The sequence below is a fragment of the Sparus aurata genome, chromosome 4 (assembly GCF_900880675.1).
Source record: "Sparus aurata chromosome 4, fSpaAur1.1, whole genome shotgun sequence".
In the NCBI taxonomy this organism is placed as follows: domain Eukaryota; kingdom Metazoa; phylum Chordata; class Actinopteri; order Spariformes; family Sparidae; genus Sparus; species Sparus aurata.
Genome location: NC_044190.1, coordinates 6,954,236 through 6,975,794, shown reverse-complemented (window position 1 = coordinate 6,975,794; position 21,559 = coordinate 6,954,236). Strand labels below are relative to the sequence as shown.

At 40.6% G+C, this 21,559-nt stretch overlaps 1 protein-coding gene across 1 annotated transcript in view; it reads left to right on the top strand.

Moving 5' to 3' along the window:
* Positions 1–21,523, top strand: part of adamts7 (a disintegrin-like and metallopeptidase (reprolysin type) with thrombospondin type 1 motif, 7) — a 92,310-nt gene extending 70,787 nt beyond the window's left edge. Inside the window, exon 24 of the mRNA XM_030414292.1 lies at positions 16,884–21,523. Coding sequence (XP_030270152.1) covers positions 16,884–17,023 — 140 coding nt within the window. The 3' untranslated portion in view covers positions 17,024–21,523. The remainder of the gene's footprint in view (positions 1–16,883) is intronic.
* The last annotated feature ends 36 nt before the right edge of the window (positions 21,524–21,559 follow it).

Here is a 21,559-nt window from a genome sequence, read left to right as displayed (position 1 = left end):
TGTTAGTAAACAGTCGTATGATATCTTGGCTTTACATTATGTGTCAGTGTCGAACCAGTTCATAGCAGCAAGGGTACGAGTGAGCTAAAGTCTCTTCTAAATAATAAATGTGAGTTTGAACCTCAGATACAGAGCAGACTCGTCTTCTGGTTTAAATAAAGGCCGACACAGTAGCTCTTTTGTTAGCGCTGTTGCCGCACAGCATGAAACAGTTTGAATGTTCTCTGAGTGTTTGAGATCAGAATCCTACAGCGTGCAGATCAGGTGAGCTGCAGACTTTAGATTCAGTCCCCAGCGACCTTGAGCAGGATAAAAAAGTGCAGATCGATATGGAAAGATCTGTACTTCCAATCCCAAACGTTTCTGCTCTCGGTCAAGTCTCACACCGACAGATCGATATGTAAGCACTGGTCCTGTGTGATGAATGTGTATTTTATCGTCAGCAGGGACACTGTAGAAAGGATCTGACCCAGGTAACAGGAAAACTTCTCCTTCTGCTCGTCAGCTGAGCTAAAGCTGTAAAGATGCTTGAAAAACATTTTTAAAAAATGGTACATTAGGGATTTAGATTTTTTGACTTTGGACTTCCAGGTTAATGTGACCATTTTAAGGATTTTGCAAGGGGGTCTCAGATTCTTAATGTAGAGGATAGAAATGTACAAGTATTTTTACACATCCTTAAACATCCTCATAGATAGAACAACCTCAATCTCCATATGTAGTACTGGGAGCCTTTAAGAGTTTGTGGTCCTTCTGTGAGGAGAATGAATGATGGTGAAACAAACAACTGAACTGGAGCATTAAAGATAAATCATGGGCAATAAATCCGTTCTGTTATCATCTGTTACCATGGCTTTTGACACAACAAATACACTGTGTGTATGTATTATCTGATTTTCTGACCTTGAACGCATCACACAGTGCTGTTTTAGGGTGCTTCACTGGTTGTCCTTTCACTATTCTGTATTCTGTAATTGACTCATGAAACCAAGCTGAAGTGCACTCCTCACTTCACCAGACACAAACTGTGAGACGGCAACTTCACTCACTGATAAAACATCTCAGAGCATTAAAACTCCAGTTTAATCTATAAAATGTAATGTTTAACTGCACCGCATGGACGCAAAGCTCACATAGATGTCCTTGGACTGAATAGTTGTGTTGGAGTTCACCCTAACAGAGCTGCTGTGCGTCGTTTGTTGATTGCTGTGCAGGCATCTGTTGTTTAAGGTGCCGGTTGTGTCATCAACGTGATGAGGATGATGACATGTTGCATCAAACCTCCCACATGTGGACTTGTTTAAACAGGGCTCACCTGTGGGTGGCCCGTCTGTCGTTTGTTTTCACGAGGTAACGAGGGCTCTGCGACGTAGTTGTTTATTTTTTACCAAACCCAGACAGTCTCAGATCTGTGTTTGGATTGTCTGACTTCCTCTGGTCTGATCCATCAGATCCACTGATGCCGTGGTCATATATGAGTTAGATTGGTATGAAACAGACACAGAGAACTCCACCCTGTCAGTGGTGTTTAGGAATGACCTTCACCGTTCAGACGCAAGAGATGGTCATCCACCTGTAGGAAGGTCAGTGGACCCACAGATTGACTGTGGCTTGTATTTTAAGGCACTCTGAGTGATCAGTAGACTAGAAAAGCACAATCTAAATGCTAAAGTCTCTTTACCATTCAGCCTCCAGTGTTCAGAGGCCACATTGGCTTGATTAAGTGCAGTCAGATGGTTGAAAGGTTGAGTCTTCTCCATATTCTTGAATAGTCTTTCATGCTTTTAAGATGTATTTGTCCTCTGTACAAATAGAGGTTGTGTTTAAGGACGGGTTTCAGAAAAAGTAATGTTGTCGACATGGAGAATGACTCACTGTTTACACGTAGAGCAGAAGGGGACAAAGAGCCTCTGAGCAGGAGTCAAATAAGAATATAAGAAATCAGTGGTTAAAGAAACTGGAGGCTTGTGTTGAATCAAATAGGAACAGATTCCTGTTTCCTCTTTCAGAATCTATGTACAGTATTTATATACATGGGCAGTATTTCTTCACTCTGATTAAATAATTCAGATCGAAGATTTCAGATCAACTGTTAAAGCGAAATAGGTCCTGATGTTTCCCTCAACAACAAACTTAAAGGAGAACCTCGGTCGATTTAAACATGCAGCTTCATTGCTCAAGCTACCCTTGACTTGCCAGTACCGAAGACGCGAACAAATTTGGTCCAGCCATTACAGAGCTCTGTGAACGGAGATGTAGCATTGAACGCTAACAGCATGGGGTCAGAACTTTGCACTGTGTTTTAAGCGTCTTAACATGCTCCACATCTCACACCAAAAGTTATGCAACATCAGCAGACACCTTACAACACAGCACTGTAGCGCTACTGCGTGTATGACTCAAAATTAATAAAAAAGTAGTTAAAACAGTGTGTTTGTGCAAGCAGCTACTTACCTGTTTGTTGACATCTGTGTGTTCCGGTAGCTAGACCAAACTAGCATATCCATCGAGTGTGCACTTAACAGGCTTAACAGGCTATTGTAAGGCTCATGGCTCATGACAGGCTGTAACATGGACATGTACATTATGAACAGAAACACGAAAATGCTGGATTACGTTTCCGTCTCCGCCAGTGAGGGAGTAAGTGCACGCTCGACGGATTGACTAGTTTGGTCTAGACGCCGATGTCAACAAACAGGTACGTGGCTGCTTGCATAAACACACTGTTTTAACTACTTTTATATTCAGTTTGAGTCATACACGCTACAGTGCTGTGTGCTAAGGTGTCTGCTGATGTTGCATAACTTTTGGTGTGAGATGTGGAGCATGTTAAGACGCTTAAAACACAGTGTAAAGTTCTGACCCCATGCTGTTAGCGTTCAATGCTACATCTCCGTTCACGGAGCTCTGTAATGGCTGGACCAAATTTGTTCGCGTCTTCGGTACTGGCAAGTCAAGGGTAGCTTGAGCAATGAAGCTGCATGTTTAAATCGACCGAAGTTCTCCTTTAATCTGAATGGCTGTGTGATGTGTGCAGAAGTGATGTCACGTTATGCGATCCTCTCCCTCGCCTGGTTTCTTCATGTCCTCTGGTGTGTGATCAGCTCCCTGTCCTGAAGAAGATCCGTCTCCATCTGTGTCAAGTTCTCTGAGAGTTTGGTCGACTGCAGAGAGATGGTTTTGCGTACAGAGAATAATCAGTTCATGTCATTTATATGGGGCAGTTTTTTTTCTGACTGGTTTATGAACAGGTTGAGACTCTGCAACCAATTCTGAGCATTTTTACTCTGTTTTGAGCTTTTAAACTGATTGCCTCATTAGATGACAGTCTGGCAGAATAGCTTGCCTACTCAGTCATCACTATCTCTGTTGCCATATTAAAGGGAGAATGCAGACATCAGTGTCACAGCGTCTGGCACCAAACTGGAGAGATTTAGTCTTAGTCAGCGGCTGATCATTTCTCACATAGATCATAAATATTTTAATGTTACAAACAGCCGCAAAACGCTCCGTTGCATTGCTGAAGTCTGACAGCGTAGCAGAGCAACCAATTCAGAAAATGATGTTGATTCAATATTAGAAACAACGCATCTATTCTACTCCATGCGCCTGGTCTAAACCTACTGAGTGCACTGCAGATTGCCAAAACAAACACAGCTTCCTAAAACATTTGGAAGTCAATCACAGCGCTGCGCTTCAGTAAAGATCTGGGCTCACCTGTGCTGATCTTCACTGGAAACTATATTTCAAATCGAAGGTTATCAGGCGGAAAAATGGTTAAAACAGCAGTCTCCCCTGTCATCTCCCCTTTCATTGTGGACAGACTGTGTCGGATGTAAATAACACGTTCAACATCTGGATTTGAAGGTTTATATCTGTGTGTTGAAATAGCTATCATTGAAGGAATTAAGAAAAACATCGGCACAACAGGTGATTCTCACTTTTTATTTGTATTCAGTGTTAACCCGTGTGGCTGTATCAGCTCTTAAGACCACACGCAGCCCTTTTCCACACCCGACTGTCAGCAACAGCACCGATAGAACCGACAACCCGCCAGCTCTTCCTCTAATGATGCCACATCACAAGACCAGTGGAAAGGCTGATTACAGTAGCCTCAAAGGTCTTCTTTGTCAAACAGGCACGCTGAATACAAGACAGAACTTCTTTTTTTCCTAACTATGGAGTTGAAAAGACATTTGCAATCAAAGCAGCTATTCACAGCAGAAAATTACAGCCCGAGTTGTCTTTCTGCTCGGGACACATGCATGGCTCCACATTTCCATCTTTCGATGGAGTTGGATTCTGTCACACTGTGTAACAAAAAATTTTCTGACAGGAAATCAAAGCATGTTTTTGGTGTGTTTAGAACGGGCTCCATATTTTTTTGCTCCAGTCGATGGTTTAGCATTGTTGATGTTGTTCTTCAGTGTTCATGGTCCTCGCAGCAAACTCGTCTCACAGATTGGAGAATGGAGCTTATTTTTTTTACGTCTGCCTGTCATTCTGCACACTGTAATGGCTGAAGAATAATGTCACCGTCTGAGTTTGGATTGATTCCCCATTTACCTCAGTTTCTCTATGCTATTGTGTTTGCCACTGGGCACAAAATCTCTAAGGGGAAATGAAGGGAGCACTTCTATCTGCCGTCACATCCATTTTAGACTTCATAAATCAGTAAACTCACATCTGTCCTGTGTGGTTGGTAGTTGTTACTAGCTGCTGAAAACACAAGTCTGTTTGTTGTTTTTTTGAGAGCATCGCTAAAAATAATACAAGATGAGACGAGATCGCTTTTCTCAGCTTGGATGTAGTTTTACAAATACAAAACATCTATTGATCAAAAATGCATCATCGCGACGTAATCGGGTTTGTTTGCAGTTCTGGATGTCCTGTCAACAGTCTGACAAACGTCTCTTTTATTGTGTTGTAAATGCTTTTTGGGCCGCAAGGGAATTTTTCACTTCAATAATGCCACTGGGCCTGATGGGAAGGAAAGCTTGGCCAGTGGCAAAGTGATTGTTCAATTCAATCAATACAAAATACTTTATTTGTAGCCACCGGGGGGCAATTTAAGGCCAAACCATCACCAGATCCACTGCAGGACAAAAAGAGTTTTTCTTATTGTGAAAGAAGCACCTGGAGTGTTGGACAGGAAATGACTCGTTCCACTGTCAGTATTTGATCCATTCGGTCCAATAACCTTGGGAAAATGTAGAAGAGTTGCATGATTAAATTATTTTATCCGCATTCAAGTTAGCAGGTCTGTAGTGTGCACGCTCTGTGGACCCGACAACATGGATGATCCGGGTATTTCATCCCATGAAATCGAGCTTCTTGGTTTCAAAGCACCACTGAGCTGCTTTCACAGGAACGAATGAGGCTCCGCCTCTAACACTGTGTCCAGACTCATTGTGATGTCCTCGGACAAAACATCTCTTCAAAAAAGTACTGCCATTTTTTAAAATGTCTTCATCTTGTCCTGTTGTCATGTCTCGCTTGAGCTATTGGCTACACAGCTTCACTGCCTCCCACCACCACCGGAGGCGATGCTCTGTATATGTACGCTTTCAGAAAATGTGCAGAAATATAGCAGAAAAAAATGGACAGCATGGCCAGAGATGATCTTTAGGATCATATGGTAGCAAACAGTTGGCCGTGTGGGCTCCCTGTGTGACTCTCCATCTCAGGTAATAGATGTGTTTTGCTTCAATGAGACAATCAGACGGTTGACATTATTTTTTCCTTGAAGCTTTCAGTCATAACAAGCTCAGACAGCAGCAACATATATCTTATTCCACACGTGGGCAATGTGATAAATTCACGTGTTCTTCTCCTGTCAAGAGTTTAATACAAATCCTACAAGTCCCTTTGTCTTCATTAGCAAGTCAAAGAAAAAAGCAGACTGAATCCTAAAGTTGAAATTCACTTAAACGATGTCGTGCTCCAGAATAGTACATTCAATTCCACGAGCTGAAAATGAAATAAAATGAATTTCATGAAACGCAAAGGCTGACTAATGCCTCTATTCTCTTCTCAGTACAGAGCAGGCTTATAAAAAGAGAGCTTAATGAGAAATGACCTGCTGCCTCACACATCCAGCTCTGTCAGGTGGTAACACCTGTTCTGACAAAGGTGTTAATGATACATGTGTCACAGTCAACACATCAAATTAGCCGCGTGGTGATTAATGAGGCGCTGCATAATCCTTTGTGTGAGTCTACAGAGACGTTTGTGTGTACACCTCGTCTGATCTGATCGGATCATCATACAAATTCCATTGTAAATAAGTAAATCATTCCTCATTGCAAAAATTTACTTTATTCAGTGAAACACATCCTTCACCATCAGAGGTTTGTTCAGAAGCGTTCAGAATATATATATATATATATATATATATATGTGAGGAGATAAACACGAGTTAGTTTTAAACCTTTTAAGTATCTTTTTAACAAGTCTACTGTCATTGGGCACCGTCAAGGACATGAGCTGAAGAAGCTCTTTGAAAGTTATCGGTGTCATGTTGAATCAGTTCATGGGGAGACAAAACGCTTCGCACGTGAAATTAAAAATATTATCAATTTCCTTTAAAATGACAGCTTTAACTTGTAACACAGTCCTAGTCAGGAACCAAATTTGACTTCTGTTGTAAAAGAAAATATCAGTGATCTGATTCTTTGTCACACTGGTTGTAGGAAACTTTGTTTTTGTTGTTAATGATTTATTGAGAGAAGATGAACGCTCTCTGGAATCAGTGGTGTTGAATAAATGATGTAAAACAATTGTCCCACACTTTATTCTTTTCTCACGCGCAGAGCTCACAGGTGAACAGCACTGATACTGAACTCTGCTGGACACGTTGTGTAGAGCCATGATGTTCTGTACAGCAGTTTGGTAGAAACTCATTTGACAAAACATCTGCTCATTTTATACTTTCTATAATGTAAGATTGAGGCCTTTTTGCGAGTTGATGATGAATGATAACTTACACAGTGATGGAATGGAATCAAGTACATTTATTCAAATACTGCGATTAAGAACACATTCGAGGTACTTGTACTACACTAGTAGTTATTTACAAGTATTTCCATGATCTGGAACTTTATACTTCCACTGCACTGCATTAATTTCATAACTTTAGCTACCAGTCACTTTTCAGATTACTTGCTGTATCAGAGGCAGATGAGTTTAAATGAACACATTTTATTATCCGTTAAAATACATTTAAAAAACACCAATTAACTTGTAAATTTACTCAGGTACTATTTGTCAGGGTGACTTTCACTTTTACCAGAGTAATTTTTTAACACGTTATCTCATACTTGGATACTTTATACAACACTGAATGAACATACTGTCACTAGAATGGCACTCAGTATAGTGCATACCTCTGCTAAGGCCCAACAGTCCCCTTTAATTCAGAATAAAATACAGACCAGTAACAAACAAACACTGAGACAACGAGACAGTGAGTTGTGGAAGAATTGTAGATCTCATCTCCGTCATACATACCAGCCACTTAAATACCAATGATGTGTTTCATTATGAGAAAGTAAAAAATCTCACAATGCTAAAAAAATCCTGGATCTTTTCCTGATCTGCACCAAAAGTTAGCAGGACCTATTCTGGCCTCCAACTAAATTTCATAGAAATCCTTTCAGAGGTTTTTACGTATTGCAAAATCATACTCCAAAATACTGGCACGGGTAAACACATCACCTGCTTGGCGGAGGTGAATATAAGATGTAAACAGTAGACAGCAGCAAAGAATCTTTTTGTTATGTTATGATAAAAAAAAAAAAAATTCATATCTTTATACTACAAATAATAACAATGATAATAATACATATTGGTACCAATACATGATTCTAATTTTAAAATGGTAACGTTACAAATTATATCTTTAATAGAGAATCATAAATGTTAATTATCATACTAAATCTGATGTTCTACAAATGTTAAGACAGTTTCAGTTTCACAGGGACACTGATAAAGAAGAAAGGTTCAACACATCTGACATTAATAAAAGTCTGGCCATGTGTCCGTATTCTGCGCCCCACTGTGATAAACTGACCAACACAATATGCTCGTCATATCGATGCTGCTCTTTGCCATCCAACAATGCGTCTGTCCATGTCTGTGAGGTCAAAGCTGCTCCGAATAGCCTCCGAGCCAGTCGAACACAAACGATGAGCTGAACACAGCAGCTCCTTTTATTCAGTGTGTAACTAATGCAGCGACATGTGACGTGTGTGAGACCGCGTGTGCAGCTCCATGAGCCCAAGACTGATTTCCACTCCTGTATGCCTGACAATATATCTGCACTGCAGGTCATTAATATCCCATCAGGGAGACGGGTTTGCTTAGCAGTAGGAGGATAATATGAAGCTGACATGAGTTCATCATCACATGGACTGTACATGTGCTTCTGAAGCGTGACATTCTCAGGAAGAAATTATTACATATTACATCATATTTCTCGACATTTTCTCAGTCAGATTAGTTGATCACGTTTTTTCTGTGCTCACTCTGCTGCAGCTGCTCTGAACTGGCTGATACTGAGCGCTGACAAATATACGTGCTGCTAAAATGAGTTAGCTTTTGTTACTTTGTGCACTTTGTCAGTTGATTGTTGAACACTGTTTCCAGGCAGTTTGGCTTTTTTCTCAGTGTTTATTTGATTTAATTCGTCAGTATCATAGATCTGGCCCACGCATGTTTGAACTAAGGTTAAAGTGAATCTCTCGCCAAAATGCAACCTAGGCTTTTTTTTGTGAATGTATATGAGTCAAACCTTCATGTAAAAGCATAATTGCGACGAAAGAGACACTTTTACGATTTTTGTTTTCGGGTCAAAGTCATTTCAATGGGAGTGTTACGGGCATTTTAGCGATAGCATCAGAATCGCTATTTTTAAAACACTAAGGTCCTGTCCACACCAGACCAGGTTATTTTGCAACCGAGGTTTTGTTAAATAAAATACCGCGTCCACACAAGTAGTGTGATAAAAATAACCAAGAATAACTCCGTACACACGCAACCATAAAATCCGCCACCAAGTGATGCAATATACGTGTAATATATATGCCACAGCAATAGGTGGGGATGTAAGGTAAAACGGAAGGCTGTTTTAACCAATCAAAAAAGTTTAAAACCGGAAAGGGGAAGCGTGGCAAATACCAAAACACAAACAACAATGGCGACTCGCAAGGGTGCATCATTTGTTTGCTAGCAAGAGGAGCAGTCTCCTTCGTTGCTCATCCAGGCACCGCCATTGTTGCATCAGGTTGAGCAGCTGGACATGACAGCAGAACACAGCTGACAGCAAGCCAATAAACAACAACTTTGTCACATCCATATTAGCCAAAGTATCAAGCGAAGCTAGTTAACCTCTAACCACCTTCTAACTGTCGTTACTCTGTGTTTACATTGCTGCACGTGCAATATTTACAGAGACACGCGCTCAGCTCTGACGTAAGCAATGGAAATATTCATGGTTGTCATATCCACACGCAACCGCTGAAACCCAAATTGGCCGAAAACCTCACCCTGGACTCCGGTTTCAAACGACCACGGTTTCAGTGTTCCAAAAGCATGGTTGCATGTGGACAGAACAGTAAAACCGGGAACATAACTTCACGGTTGCAAAATTAACCGGGCTGGTGTGGACAGCTCCTAAGAAGGCTCGACACAACATGAAACTTTGCTCGTAGTATCACCAGGGTCTCTACACATGAACACGAGCATTGAGAACATTGTTTGTGTACACAGAGTTTACTAAAAAGAGTGTTTTTGAACAACTCATGTTAGCAGTTGCTTGTTCCGCTCGAAAAACAATATTGACCTTGAAGTTGAAAAAGCATTGGGAAATCGATACTTTTCCATTGGCAGGACGGCAGTGGAACAGGCTACTGCTAACGTGAGTAGTTCAAAAACTTTTTTTTAGTAAACTCTGTTTACTAAACAATGTTCTCAATGCTCGTGTTCATGTGTAGAGACCCTGGTGATACTATGAGCAGAGTTTCATGTTGTGTCGAGCCTTCTTGGTGTTAGCGATTTTGATGCTATTGCTAAAGTGCCCGTAGCACTCCCATTGAAAATGGGTTTGAAAACGAAAATACGGTAAATCTTAAAAGTGCCTCTTTCATCTTAATTATGCTTTTATACAAAGGTTTGATTCGGGTACATTCACAAAAAAAAGCCTTTTGGCGAGAGTTTCGCTTTAATTTGATCACTACCTGCTGGCTGAAGAATCTTAATAGGAGGAGAATTCCAGGAGAATTTGCTAACTCCAATATTATCTATATGTGCATAAGTGTTTTCTGCCAGTATCTATATTGTGCTTTTTCTAGGAAACAATCTTTGGCAATTAATCCTCCTTATTGTGCACAGAAGGGACTCCAAATGGAAATGAGCTTGTAGCTTAATCTGCCATATTTCTCCTGCTTAGTAAGATTGATGAGTTTTTTGCAAGGTTAAGTTCAAAGTTATTTGTACCCAAACGGCGATTGGTTTTGCCACAGGATCAAAAGTGGTTCAATTTTATAAACTTAAACCGGAAAATGTGGTTCTTGGAAATAAGATTTGACTGGGTGCCTCATGAGTTTCTAGTTTAGTCTCAACTCTTTAGTCATGTTTTATGATTAAAGTTGCCTTCATTGTCTTATCAGTCTTATCTCTGTGTGTTGAATTATGCATACATATAAGATACTCCTTTGCAATGTCCTTGTATCAAAGCGATGCGGAATCTCAAGTATGATCGCTTTAAATGGAATTTCAATGAGTTAGAGGCCATTCCTGTTTTCCTCAGGGCTGCATCAAAGGCTGAAGAGACTTTACATGCCTTTTTTAATCTTTATTTATCATGGGAGGGTTCCCTGAGAGCATTGCTTTCTTCTTCAGGAACGCTCTAATCACATTCACACAGTTCTACATTCACACCTGGAGGCCCAGTATAGCCACACTCTGATGTGTTGGCCACTGGGCAGTTGCACTGGAGCAGTCAGGGTTGAAGGGCTTTGCTCCAGGGCACCTCAGCGGTGCTAATGAGGGTGTAGCAAGTGCTGCCTGTTACTTTCCCCATCCTGAATTATCCTTTATCAATATATGACAACCCATGAGTTCATTGTTAGAATAAGTATTGTGAAAACAATCTGCGAAATGAACTCGAACATCCTCCCAAAATGTTGTAGGCCACAGCAATTAACAACGTTCGATTCAAATGTGCCTTGTGTGTGTGTAAAAGAGAGAAAATAGATGATAGCGGATGTAGCCTAAAGAAAACAGATTCTTAAACGATTAGATGGGATATGTCTGTTTGTAACTGAAGCTAGGACTGCCCTCCTCTCCAATGATTAATGTAAGTTGTTGCATGGATTCCCTTGAAAGAAAGTTTCAGAAGTCAAGAGAGTGGGTTTAAGTTAAGTGTGTCTGCAGACTCCAGCCCACGTCTCCCTCTGGAGGGCCACATACTTCACTGTAACTCTACACCAGTCACCCACAGAGGATCATGGAGGTGAGGCTAAGCTCTTATACAGCAGCTGTCCAGTGAGATGAACCGACTCCACAAACTCTGATAAAACAGCAGCATTTCCTCTGACTATACTAGACATTAGAGAGCCGAGCTTGACGTTTGACACTGTCAAAACAATGTGAAAGGTGTTGCTGTACAACAAATCATCACCTGAATTCACAGCTCACACCGGATTTGTATTGATTTTCAGCTCAGTGATGCCCGTCTGGACACAACTGTACAGTTCTGGTCCACTCTCACCCTTTCATGGCACCATTTTCCATCTTTTTCAGGTGGAGAGATTTATAAACTCACTGTTGACTTACCTGCACAGCACCGAGCAGCAGCTACACACCGTCTGAGACAAGCTGGAGAACATTTAGCAGCAGTGATGTTTCTCATTTCCACCCCATGTATACTAAAGGTTTTTCAACAGCCCTTCACTCCTTTCATTACTAGCTCATTTGGTCGCTTTCATTCTGCTGGCATTACACATCTGTGACCCTCTGACCTTAACATGTGTCTTCTTTTACAAAATACCTGCTACAGGGCATCTAACCACATGTTGTCAATCATGTAAACTCAGTAAATCATGTAGATCAATTCATTTGTATTCTACTTTATTTTACAGTTACCTACTCATGAAGTCGAACACCAGTGACGCAACTACTTTCAGTACTATTTTATAATATTTATTTGGATTTTATTTTAATGTCTTCTTTATTTATTATACTTTCAGAATGAAATATTTTACATTTTATTCGTCATCTTCATTTTAAAGTAAAACATTATGTTACAATATTACTATCCGCGTAGAGTAATGAATTACTTATTACACTACTTTTTAGTTACTTCCGACAAAATGCCCAAATAGCCTCTATAGAACAATGAGCCAGCCTGGATCTTTTTATATAGATGAATGGTCACAGAGATCAGCAGGCAGACAAAGATCACAGTCTGATGTCATGACATTTCATTTGTAGGCTCAGCCATACAAACAGATCAATACCTGCTATAATATAGCCTATAATGACACTACGGGACAAACATCTATCTATCTAATACGGTCATGTTGGATACACAAAGCAACAATAAACACTTACCTTTGGTCAGTAACGCAGTTTGTAACACGTTACATGACATAACTGTCAATAAAATATTACTGAAATATTATTAGTAAAGCCTTGTATTACTAGGTGACTGCTAAATGAAAGATATTACTGTACCCCATCACTGGTCATGTTTACATTATTGCGTTTTAAATGGGAGAAAAGCAGTAAAAGGTTTATACATGACTCTGTGGGGACAAGAGGTCCTGTGGTGCTTTGATTGTTACATAAGCGATTAAAAAAAATTTACTGACACAAACTGATGTCCCAGCAGTCAGTAAATATTCAAATAAGCCATCATTCTATTATAAAATATCAAAAAATAGGAGCTCCTCTGCTGTAATTTCTCTGTAAATACTAGGGACAGAAAGCTATTTCCATGGAACGACCGATATACTGATGCAGAGGATGAAAGGCTGAATCAGGCTGAACAGGTTTCTCTTCACAAAGAAGTCCCACGTCCCACTGCTCCCTTTTGTTGTTGACCATACTGTATGTGGCATTGTGTCGAGCGGGTTTAAAGATAGCACATGTAAAGAAAATGAGAAGCACACAGGAAACCTTCTGTGTTGTGTTGCAGCTGTGATCTATGTATGCCACTGACGTCATGGAGTTTCTCTGATCCGAGACATTGGAATTCTGCACCCTGGGGTTTTTATACCTGAGCACTGGGTTCAGAAGAGCAGCATGTATAGGTTGTAGGGCAGAGACCCATGCAAGCATGCTGCTGAGCATAGAAAGCCCCTGAATCTCAATTAACACCCAGGTCTAACCTTTTTTCATTTAACCCTTCGATTCCATTGAGGTAAAATTCACCTTTTTATGAAAAAACCCTTTTAACAGGGAAGCAAAAAAGAGCTAGAGAGATGGATTGCCAATATATTTGGGTTGGACCTTCATCATCCCGACAATATCATTTGAAGACACTCTCAACTTTATTTCTAGTGTCCCTGTGATGCTACACCTTCACATTCATCCAACACCTGATTCTTGACACCTTCTGTTTTCTATCTCTACTATAGGAGGGAACACTTCACCTTCACCATCAGCCACCTGCTGTGTGCTTTCAGCTTCGTGACTCCTAAATTTACATACAAAAACATTCAACTCCTCTAATCTGACAATCATAATGTCACAGTCACACATTATATGCAGTCTGCGATAAGTAAACATTCAACTTGAGGGTTTGCAGTGCTCACAGAATGGTGCGTGTCAGTGTGCAGGAGGTTTATAGCCGACTTAGAATACTTAAGCTGTCTGTTAAAGCTATCAGCCGTTTCCTCTGCCTCTCAGAAATGTTGGAATTATGCACCTGAGCTGAGATAACAGCAGGAAATTGTGGGATGTGTTATCCTTTTTTACCCTGACAGCTCCTCCAGAGAGGTGCTTGTGGGAAATAAAAGGACAGGTGGTAAAACTAACTTTGTTCCTGAAGGAGCTCTGATTCCTGCCCACTTAACTGCTCCTAAATGAGAAGACAATAAACTACAGAATATGAAGCTCTGAAACACTGAGTGTTTGATGAAGTGTAATAATTCAGTACAACCCACGCTCACATCGCTGGCTGGCCTGGTTATCCAATTTCATGCTCCGCTGTAACTGCTGTGATTTGAGAGACGTGGCAGCAGAAAGTGTTCGCTCTGGTGGACTGACGCAAACTTATATCCACTAATGTATTAATGCCTTTTTTTTGTTGTTAACATAGTGGCTAACTGTTACTCAAGCAGTATGTTTGATGTGTGTGTTGTCTTGTTTTCTCATCAATTCAATTTTGGATTGAAGAAAATGGCAGAAAGCCCAGCAACTTCTTCACTTTACTCTAAACATACACTCGATCAGCCCTTTCTTGGTTGGCGCGGAAAGTGTGAAGAAAAGTGTGGAATAATGTAAGGAATAGGTCTGTTCATCATCCTTACAAAGGACTCTCCTGAAAGCCCAAAAAGTGAAGTATAGAAAAGGACTGGAGCTTAATTCAAAAGGAGGTTTTTGTCCATACTGGCCGCCTAGAGATCAGCAGATCGTGAAGCAGTCCAATGTAAGAAGTTGAGGATGAAACCACCGTCCATCCAAAGTTCAGCAGATGGCTTCAGCAGTCTGAGTGTGACAAACCAAGAATTGTGAGCAAAAGTCTCTTTTAACAAGGAAAAAGTGTGAAGGGGAATAGAAAGGGGACATTTCATACTGAACTGCAGTGGAGGAACAAGAACACATCTTATACCATGGTCTGGGGGAATATTCGATTCTAATTGGCTGCAGGGTGTCCATTAATCCCAGATATATGGACACCTACTAAGTAGTTCCAGTCAGTAAGTCTGTTCACCACTGTAAATTGATGCGCTAGCTGGCGTATCAAATCTGATTTTTTTAATTCCAACACTGAGTGCAGTCTGTCAGTCTTTCAGTGCCTTATCCTCTGAACACCACAGGATGGCGACTGTAACACACAAGCTGCAGAAAGTACACTTCCCCTCTAAATTTACTGATACGCGAATAATCTCACATCCTGTTGGCTGTTCAACTCTCTACTTCAGGCTGCCGCCACAGTAACGTTACACACGGCCAATCATTTGTTCGTGAAAGTCTTCATATTGATTTGGGTACAACGACATGACTGGTTAGCTAGCTAGTCTTGTTGTTAAACATACTGTCAAATTATATTTACTGTTTGTCAACCGTACGCAATGTTAGTTGTGGCTTGTGAAAAACTTTATTTTTTGATTGTAAAACGCATGAAAATATAAATTAATGGTCTTAATTTCTTTTCTTTGGCAAGTGACCATGGTATAAGCGGGATAATGCCCTTCGAGGTGTCCATAATCAGGAATTAATGGACTTCGCGGAGGCAACCGTCCAACTTGTCTTAGGCCTCCACGTCTTCCATTAATTCCTGATTATGGACACCTCGTCGGGCATTATCCCTTACTTGTTCCAAACACTAGGGACACACCGATGAAACTTTGAGTCCAACACCCGGACTCAGGGCAACTGTCGATACAAGTAACGGTCTGAAACCAGTGCTTTTTAAAAAAATCTGTTTAACTCACTGTAAAGAACTTAATGAGAATATTTTATTTAGGGCAACATAAGACCAGGGACGCTTGAAACTGAGTAAGTGTTCCACTTTGACTGAAGTTACTGAAGTGTAACTAACACGACATGACAAACTGTGTCCGATGCAGCGTTCACAGGAAGGCCGGTTGGGTCAACAACCACCCCAAAGACTCTGAAACTCAGAGCTCACACTATCCTTACCGACTCTGTAAGGACATTCCCATATTCTGTAAGGACAATCCAACACAATGTAAGGACACTCCCACACATGGTTTAAAAGCCTGCACCTCCCCTCTAGTTAGTTAGAAGTGAAGAAGCCTCTTAGATGAGAGGTGAGACGTCTTCAACAAACTGAAACTTGTCCAGTTGCCAGTAAGGACACAGGGGAACAAATACATTGACCAAGAAGATTTTCACTGTACATGTGGGCTTCTTGTCTCCTTCTCTACTCATCAAGGCAACTCATGTCAAGGTCAAACTGTATTTTGCAGCACAAATTAGCAAGTTTAAAAATAATCCAATGCAACAAATCTTGGTTAATACAGTAATCAGTATCTGGCTAATGTGAATGTTTTTCCGCGTCCCTTGTAGCTGAGCACTGTTTCAAGGTTTCTAGGTTATTTGGTTATTTTCATCCATTTCTTTTTCCCCAGGATAAAGGAACAGAGACGGCTGTAGTACAAGGCTTAGTATTAATGTTTTAGCACCCACACACTCTGATTAGAGAATAAACCTTCAGTAGGTTCCTGAATATTACCTGTGGTTACCCAAGTTGAAACAGACTTTGAGCAGCATGTGTAAGATTACTCTTGTTTCAACCGTAAATGGTCTGTTCTTATGATGAGGTTTATAGATCTTGATGAATTCTGTAATGATGCTGCAGGACGAAGTGTGTACAGTATCTAACCTCTGTTTATCTCATATTTACATGTTGATTAAACATCATAGTTAATGTTGACTCTTTATTCTAGACTTAAAGGACTTATGACTGATCTGTTGTCCGTGGCAGTTTGCTCCAATTTAAGCAAGAAGATTAGGGGTAGTGTTTAGGAAAGCATCAGGGTTTGTTGCATATTTCCTGCTTTTCTTCTGAATGGCAAAGCTATGACTTTACAAAAACTTGATGGTCAGGTGCAGTGATGATCATCCAGCACCAGACACAAACATCAGTGTCACATCATACCTGTCTGTCTCTGTTTCTGTCACCCACACAGGAGCAGTTTGTGTTCGTGATCGGCTGACGCTTCGCTTCTGTCACACTCTCCGCTGGCTCGGCCGTTGTCTGTTGCCCAACGTACGAGCACAGTGCTGCAAAACCTGCAGCCAACGCTCCCGGAGTACATCTCGCCACTGAGGTGCAGCCACTCCTAAGCCTCATCCACAGGACTGCAACACTGACTGATTCAATGTATCAATGAATTCAACAATCTGAGCCCTTTTCTGATTTTGTCACCACTACAGACTAATCATGAATTAGTCCCACGACAAAACTCTGCATGTTTCTGCTGGTGAAATTAACGAGAGGGCATAAATGAGTTGGAATAGTCACGATAGCGTCGCCTCTCTCTCAGCAACGAGAATGTAAATATTTCTTTGCACTTTTTATATTATATAGTTTTGACCGCGATGACATTTAATGAATCAGGATTTCTTTGTAACAGAAACGGTATGTCTCCTGTCAGTGTAGCCAGCTTAGTAATGAATTATTAGAAGTTGAAGTTGAACCACTCGTTAACCTTTGGTACAATGCTTTCATTTTACTGACAGCAGCAGAAATAAAACAGACAGTTACACAACTCACAATGTTTTTTAAGCATGATGTGGTACAAGTGTGAAGCAAAACATAAGTGGTGAATAATTGCTCCATGTGACATTTCAAAATAAATGACCGGTAGTGGAGGCCTGTCATCCTCTTAGCTACTGTTGCCACACCTGTCAAGCCTCTCAGTCAAGCACAGCTCTTATAATTATTACAATTACAAAACTAACATTTTTAGTGTTGAAATCATAGTAATTATTTAAACCAATCATTCAGAATGAAAAACAAAAGCATCTCACTTGCGTCATTGTTGACTACCTCGCTAAGGTATCAGTAGCTCCACAAGCTCACTTAAAAACTCCTTTTAATGATTCAAGACAACTTTTAAAAGGACAATCCTGTAAAAGAGGTCAGAAATATTTACTCAACGCACACCATACATGGTTTTGTGCTGAAAATTGAGCATCCTCATCAGCCGATTTACCATTGTTCAGAATTACAGTTTAGTCTATGAGGTTTGTGAATTTGTTTTTCTGATATGAGGTCTGTTTTGTTCCATGACATAAAATACATCATTTAATTTCCCATAATTTAATTATAAAGTGCTAATGTGTCTTGAAACAAGTGTCTGAATGAGACTACAAAGGTTGTCAGGGACATTTTACAGGTTGACTCTAGTTACAAATTATTTTAACTCTGACTTTACAACTTGTAGATCGGTTTACAGAAAACATGTACAGTAACTGTGTAGTAAGACGTCTAGTGGTGATGATGTCGCCTGTTTATATCCCAACATTAGCTTTCTACTGCTACACATTTCATTTACGCTTCAAAAATCACAAAAGCGTTGTTCATCCGTGAAGATTATCATGCTGAACAGAACATGTACCACAAACCTGTGTTTGCCGCAGAGATTATGTTCTGCAGTAATCAAAAAAACCTGATAGCTTTCTGTGGATGGAACCAGGGCGATGCTGGCACCACTACATGTTGATGAGTCCTCTGGCCTCCCTCAGTCCACAGACTGAAAGGCTTACAGGGTGATCTCTGTCAGAGGCAGGGTTTCACTAACGGTCAGCTGGAATGTTTAATGGCCACAGCAGCTTGTAAAACACTTTTTGGCTTCACCACACACACCTTAAGAGTCACAGAGTAAAACATGTAGCTAAATGTGAAAAGTGGAGCAGCAGGAACTATGGTGCTAGAGGCCACAGAGGCTCTGAACACTTCGGGTCAGGTATTGGCAGGCCCAGTGCCTTATCTACTTGAATATTGGATGATCAGATGTGATTTTCTGTTAACAATTTAATTTCACTGAAATACGAGTCAAATCCCGTATTTCAGAATAAGTTCTGTAATTCTTCAAAATGGAGGGACTTATTGGAATAACATCCATATCGTATCATATCACGTGTATTAAGTATTTAGGTGTATTCTATTTTATCGATTCTATTTTACAACTGTGGTTTTATTTGCTTTTTATCTTATTGTCTCGGTGGAACTGAACAGACACTCGACTCTTTCCTTGTCCTTTCTCCTGCGTTCAGAACAGTTGTTAGCACCGACGCGTACGTATGAAGCCGCTCAGAGTCTTTTCAGCAGGAATTGAAAAGCAGCTCAGATGTCTCGATCCAGTCCGGCCGTGTTCTCATACCACACTTATTTCTTTATGCTGTTCAAAGTTTAATGAGAAAAAGGAATGTCTGCAGAGAAGGTCTGTGCTACACTGAACAAAAAAATTCATTATGTAATGAGAAAAACAGAGGGGGCGGGGGGGCGCCTTTGAGTGACTAAGGTCATATAATGTCTTGCTTTCCCGAGACACAAGCAACAGGAGACAGTGTAGATACATAACACACAAATAAAATGCACAATTTAGGTGTTACAAGTAAATTCTACCTGCTTTGTCGATGTATTATCATAAACAAGTAAAGTGTGTTTAAAGTACATTTCTCTTTCAAGTTTACAGGTGGGTGTTGGGAACAAGCAACTATGTAATGTTGTAACATTCATGTTCTGCTTTGTTCAGTTTTGTATCTCAAAATGACATCCGTTAGTCCTCAGGAGTGAACCGATGGCACGGTAAGCTCCGGTCGTTCCTCCGTCACTGCTGCAGGTAATGGTATTAATTCTGGTGCTGCACGTTGAGTTCCCACAGATACTAGTGTAAGACTGTCAAAATTAAAATCTAAATTACTTTTCCAATAATGGGTCCTCACTATCAGTTAGAAAGTAGACAAAACCCGGTTTCTCATCTGCAGTCAGTGAACGTTAAATGTACCCTCTGCCACCAGTGGGTTTTGGGAATAAATTGATAGTTTCCCCTGCAGACGTGTCTTAAGTGCTTCTGATGGCTGCATGCTGGCCCTGTTTGTGCCCTCAGCACTCTGTACCAAAGTTTGTAAATCTCTCACATTCCGGGCAAAGTCAAAACTGTATCTTTTAATCCATGTCACCAGGAGGTTGTATCTTCTGAGATTATCATGGTCTCCATCCTCTGTCTGCCCAGAGGAATGAAACATGTCGGAGGCACTTAAATCTAATATGTGCACAGACTCAGCCTCCTTCATGTACGATTCAGCAAAGAGGAGCAGCGCAGCCAGTGGAAGTATTGGATTTTAACATTAGTAGCATCATGGAAAAGAGGTGATGCTGGATAACAGGTATGAAATAAACAACATTATCCTTTCCCTCAAGGTTGAGAAGGGAATGTTATGTGACTCAATCATGGAGTTGGCAAATGGTTTGAGTGCAGAGGTCACAGGTGGAGCCAGGCTACATGATACCCTGCTAGCTCTGCAGCTAAAGCAGGCAACAAGTCTGCATCCTCACCATGTGTACCCGTGAAGAAGTGTAGATTCCACTCAAAACAGCAGAGCTCATGGTTGAGGTACAGATGGGTTTGTCGAATGTCTCTCCCGTTAAATAATTCAAATCCAATAAAAAGCAGGACAAAACTCCTAATCCTTGACATTGGTGCATCTGTGTCAATCTAACATGCCAGTCCTGGTGAGCAGGTTGATTTAATGTCATGCAAAACATGCTGCTAATGTTATTCCATCCCCTTCGGCTGTAGCAGTAATGCTTATCTGCTGCTTTAGGCCAAATAGAAAGCTCAGGCATACTAATGTCAGCAGATGACCTTGGAAATGAAAACACTGTTTGTTAGGCCATGTTTGCCAGGACAAAATGTCTGCTGTGAAGATGGTGTTTGTAGTCCTCACATGACACTTTTGTTTTTTTTCTGGAGGCAAAAAAATGAACGACTGGTGAAACACAAGCAGCTGTCATTATGAGAGACAATTAAGAAGAATCCAAAGTTGTCGACCCAGCTGTAAGAAAATATAACTACTAAACTGACAAATCAGGGAAAGGCTGGAAATAAGGTCGATCGTATTTGTAATATATTGATGTCAATCTCACGAAAGGGGGGTTGGATTTGGATGTTTAATGCTGAAGGGACTTTTTTTGTTCATGAAGTCAGTCATTAGGAAAAAGCAACACAATGACTTATGTAAGTGTGTAAACCATTATCCATTACATACAATGCGTGTCCATCTGCGCAACGCATGTTCCAGGTCACGCCTTCTCTTTTTTTTTCCCCATCCGAATGATCTCAAAGCAACCCAACAGTCCCTGCTAAGCTACAGAACATTTTCCATCCATGTTTCACAATGGTCAGTATGTCATGTTTCATCAGGGTGTGACCAGTCACAACCAATCCTCAGCACACGTAGGACGAGACAGTGACTCAGCGTCTGGTCGCCCTTTTTCTTTAACTGCAGTTTGTAATTTCTCTCAGCTGAGTTTGTTGAACTGGTTGTTTCTGTACCTCCTCTGTTTTTAAAGATTCATTTTTGTACATTTTAGGATTGCGTTGGTTTCCAAGCACAAAGTCATGCTGGCTAATATGATACTTACCTGCCTTCAGCTGCTTTGTTAAACACATTTTTCACCAATGTAAACTTCATTTGAATGAACTGTTTTTAAAGAGACAAGGTTATTCATGTATTAATCACTGGTGTGTTACTACATTTGGATATTTATGTACTGTGCTTTATACTACAAAATAAAACTTGTGATACAAGTTCAAAATCCTGAGTCGCTCATGTGAATTGCAGTCCGTTTGTT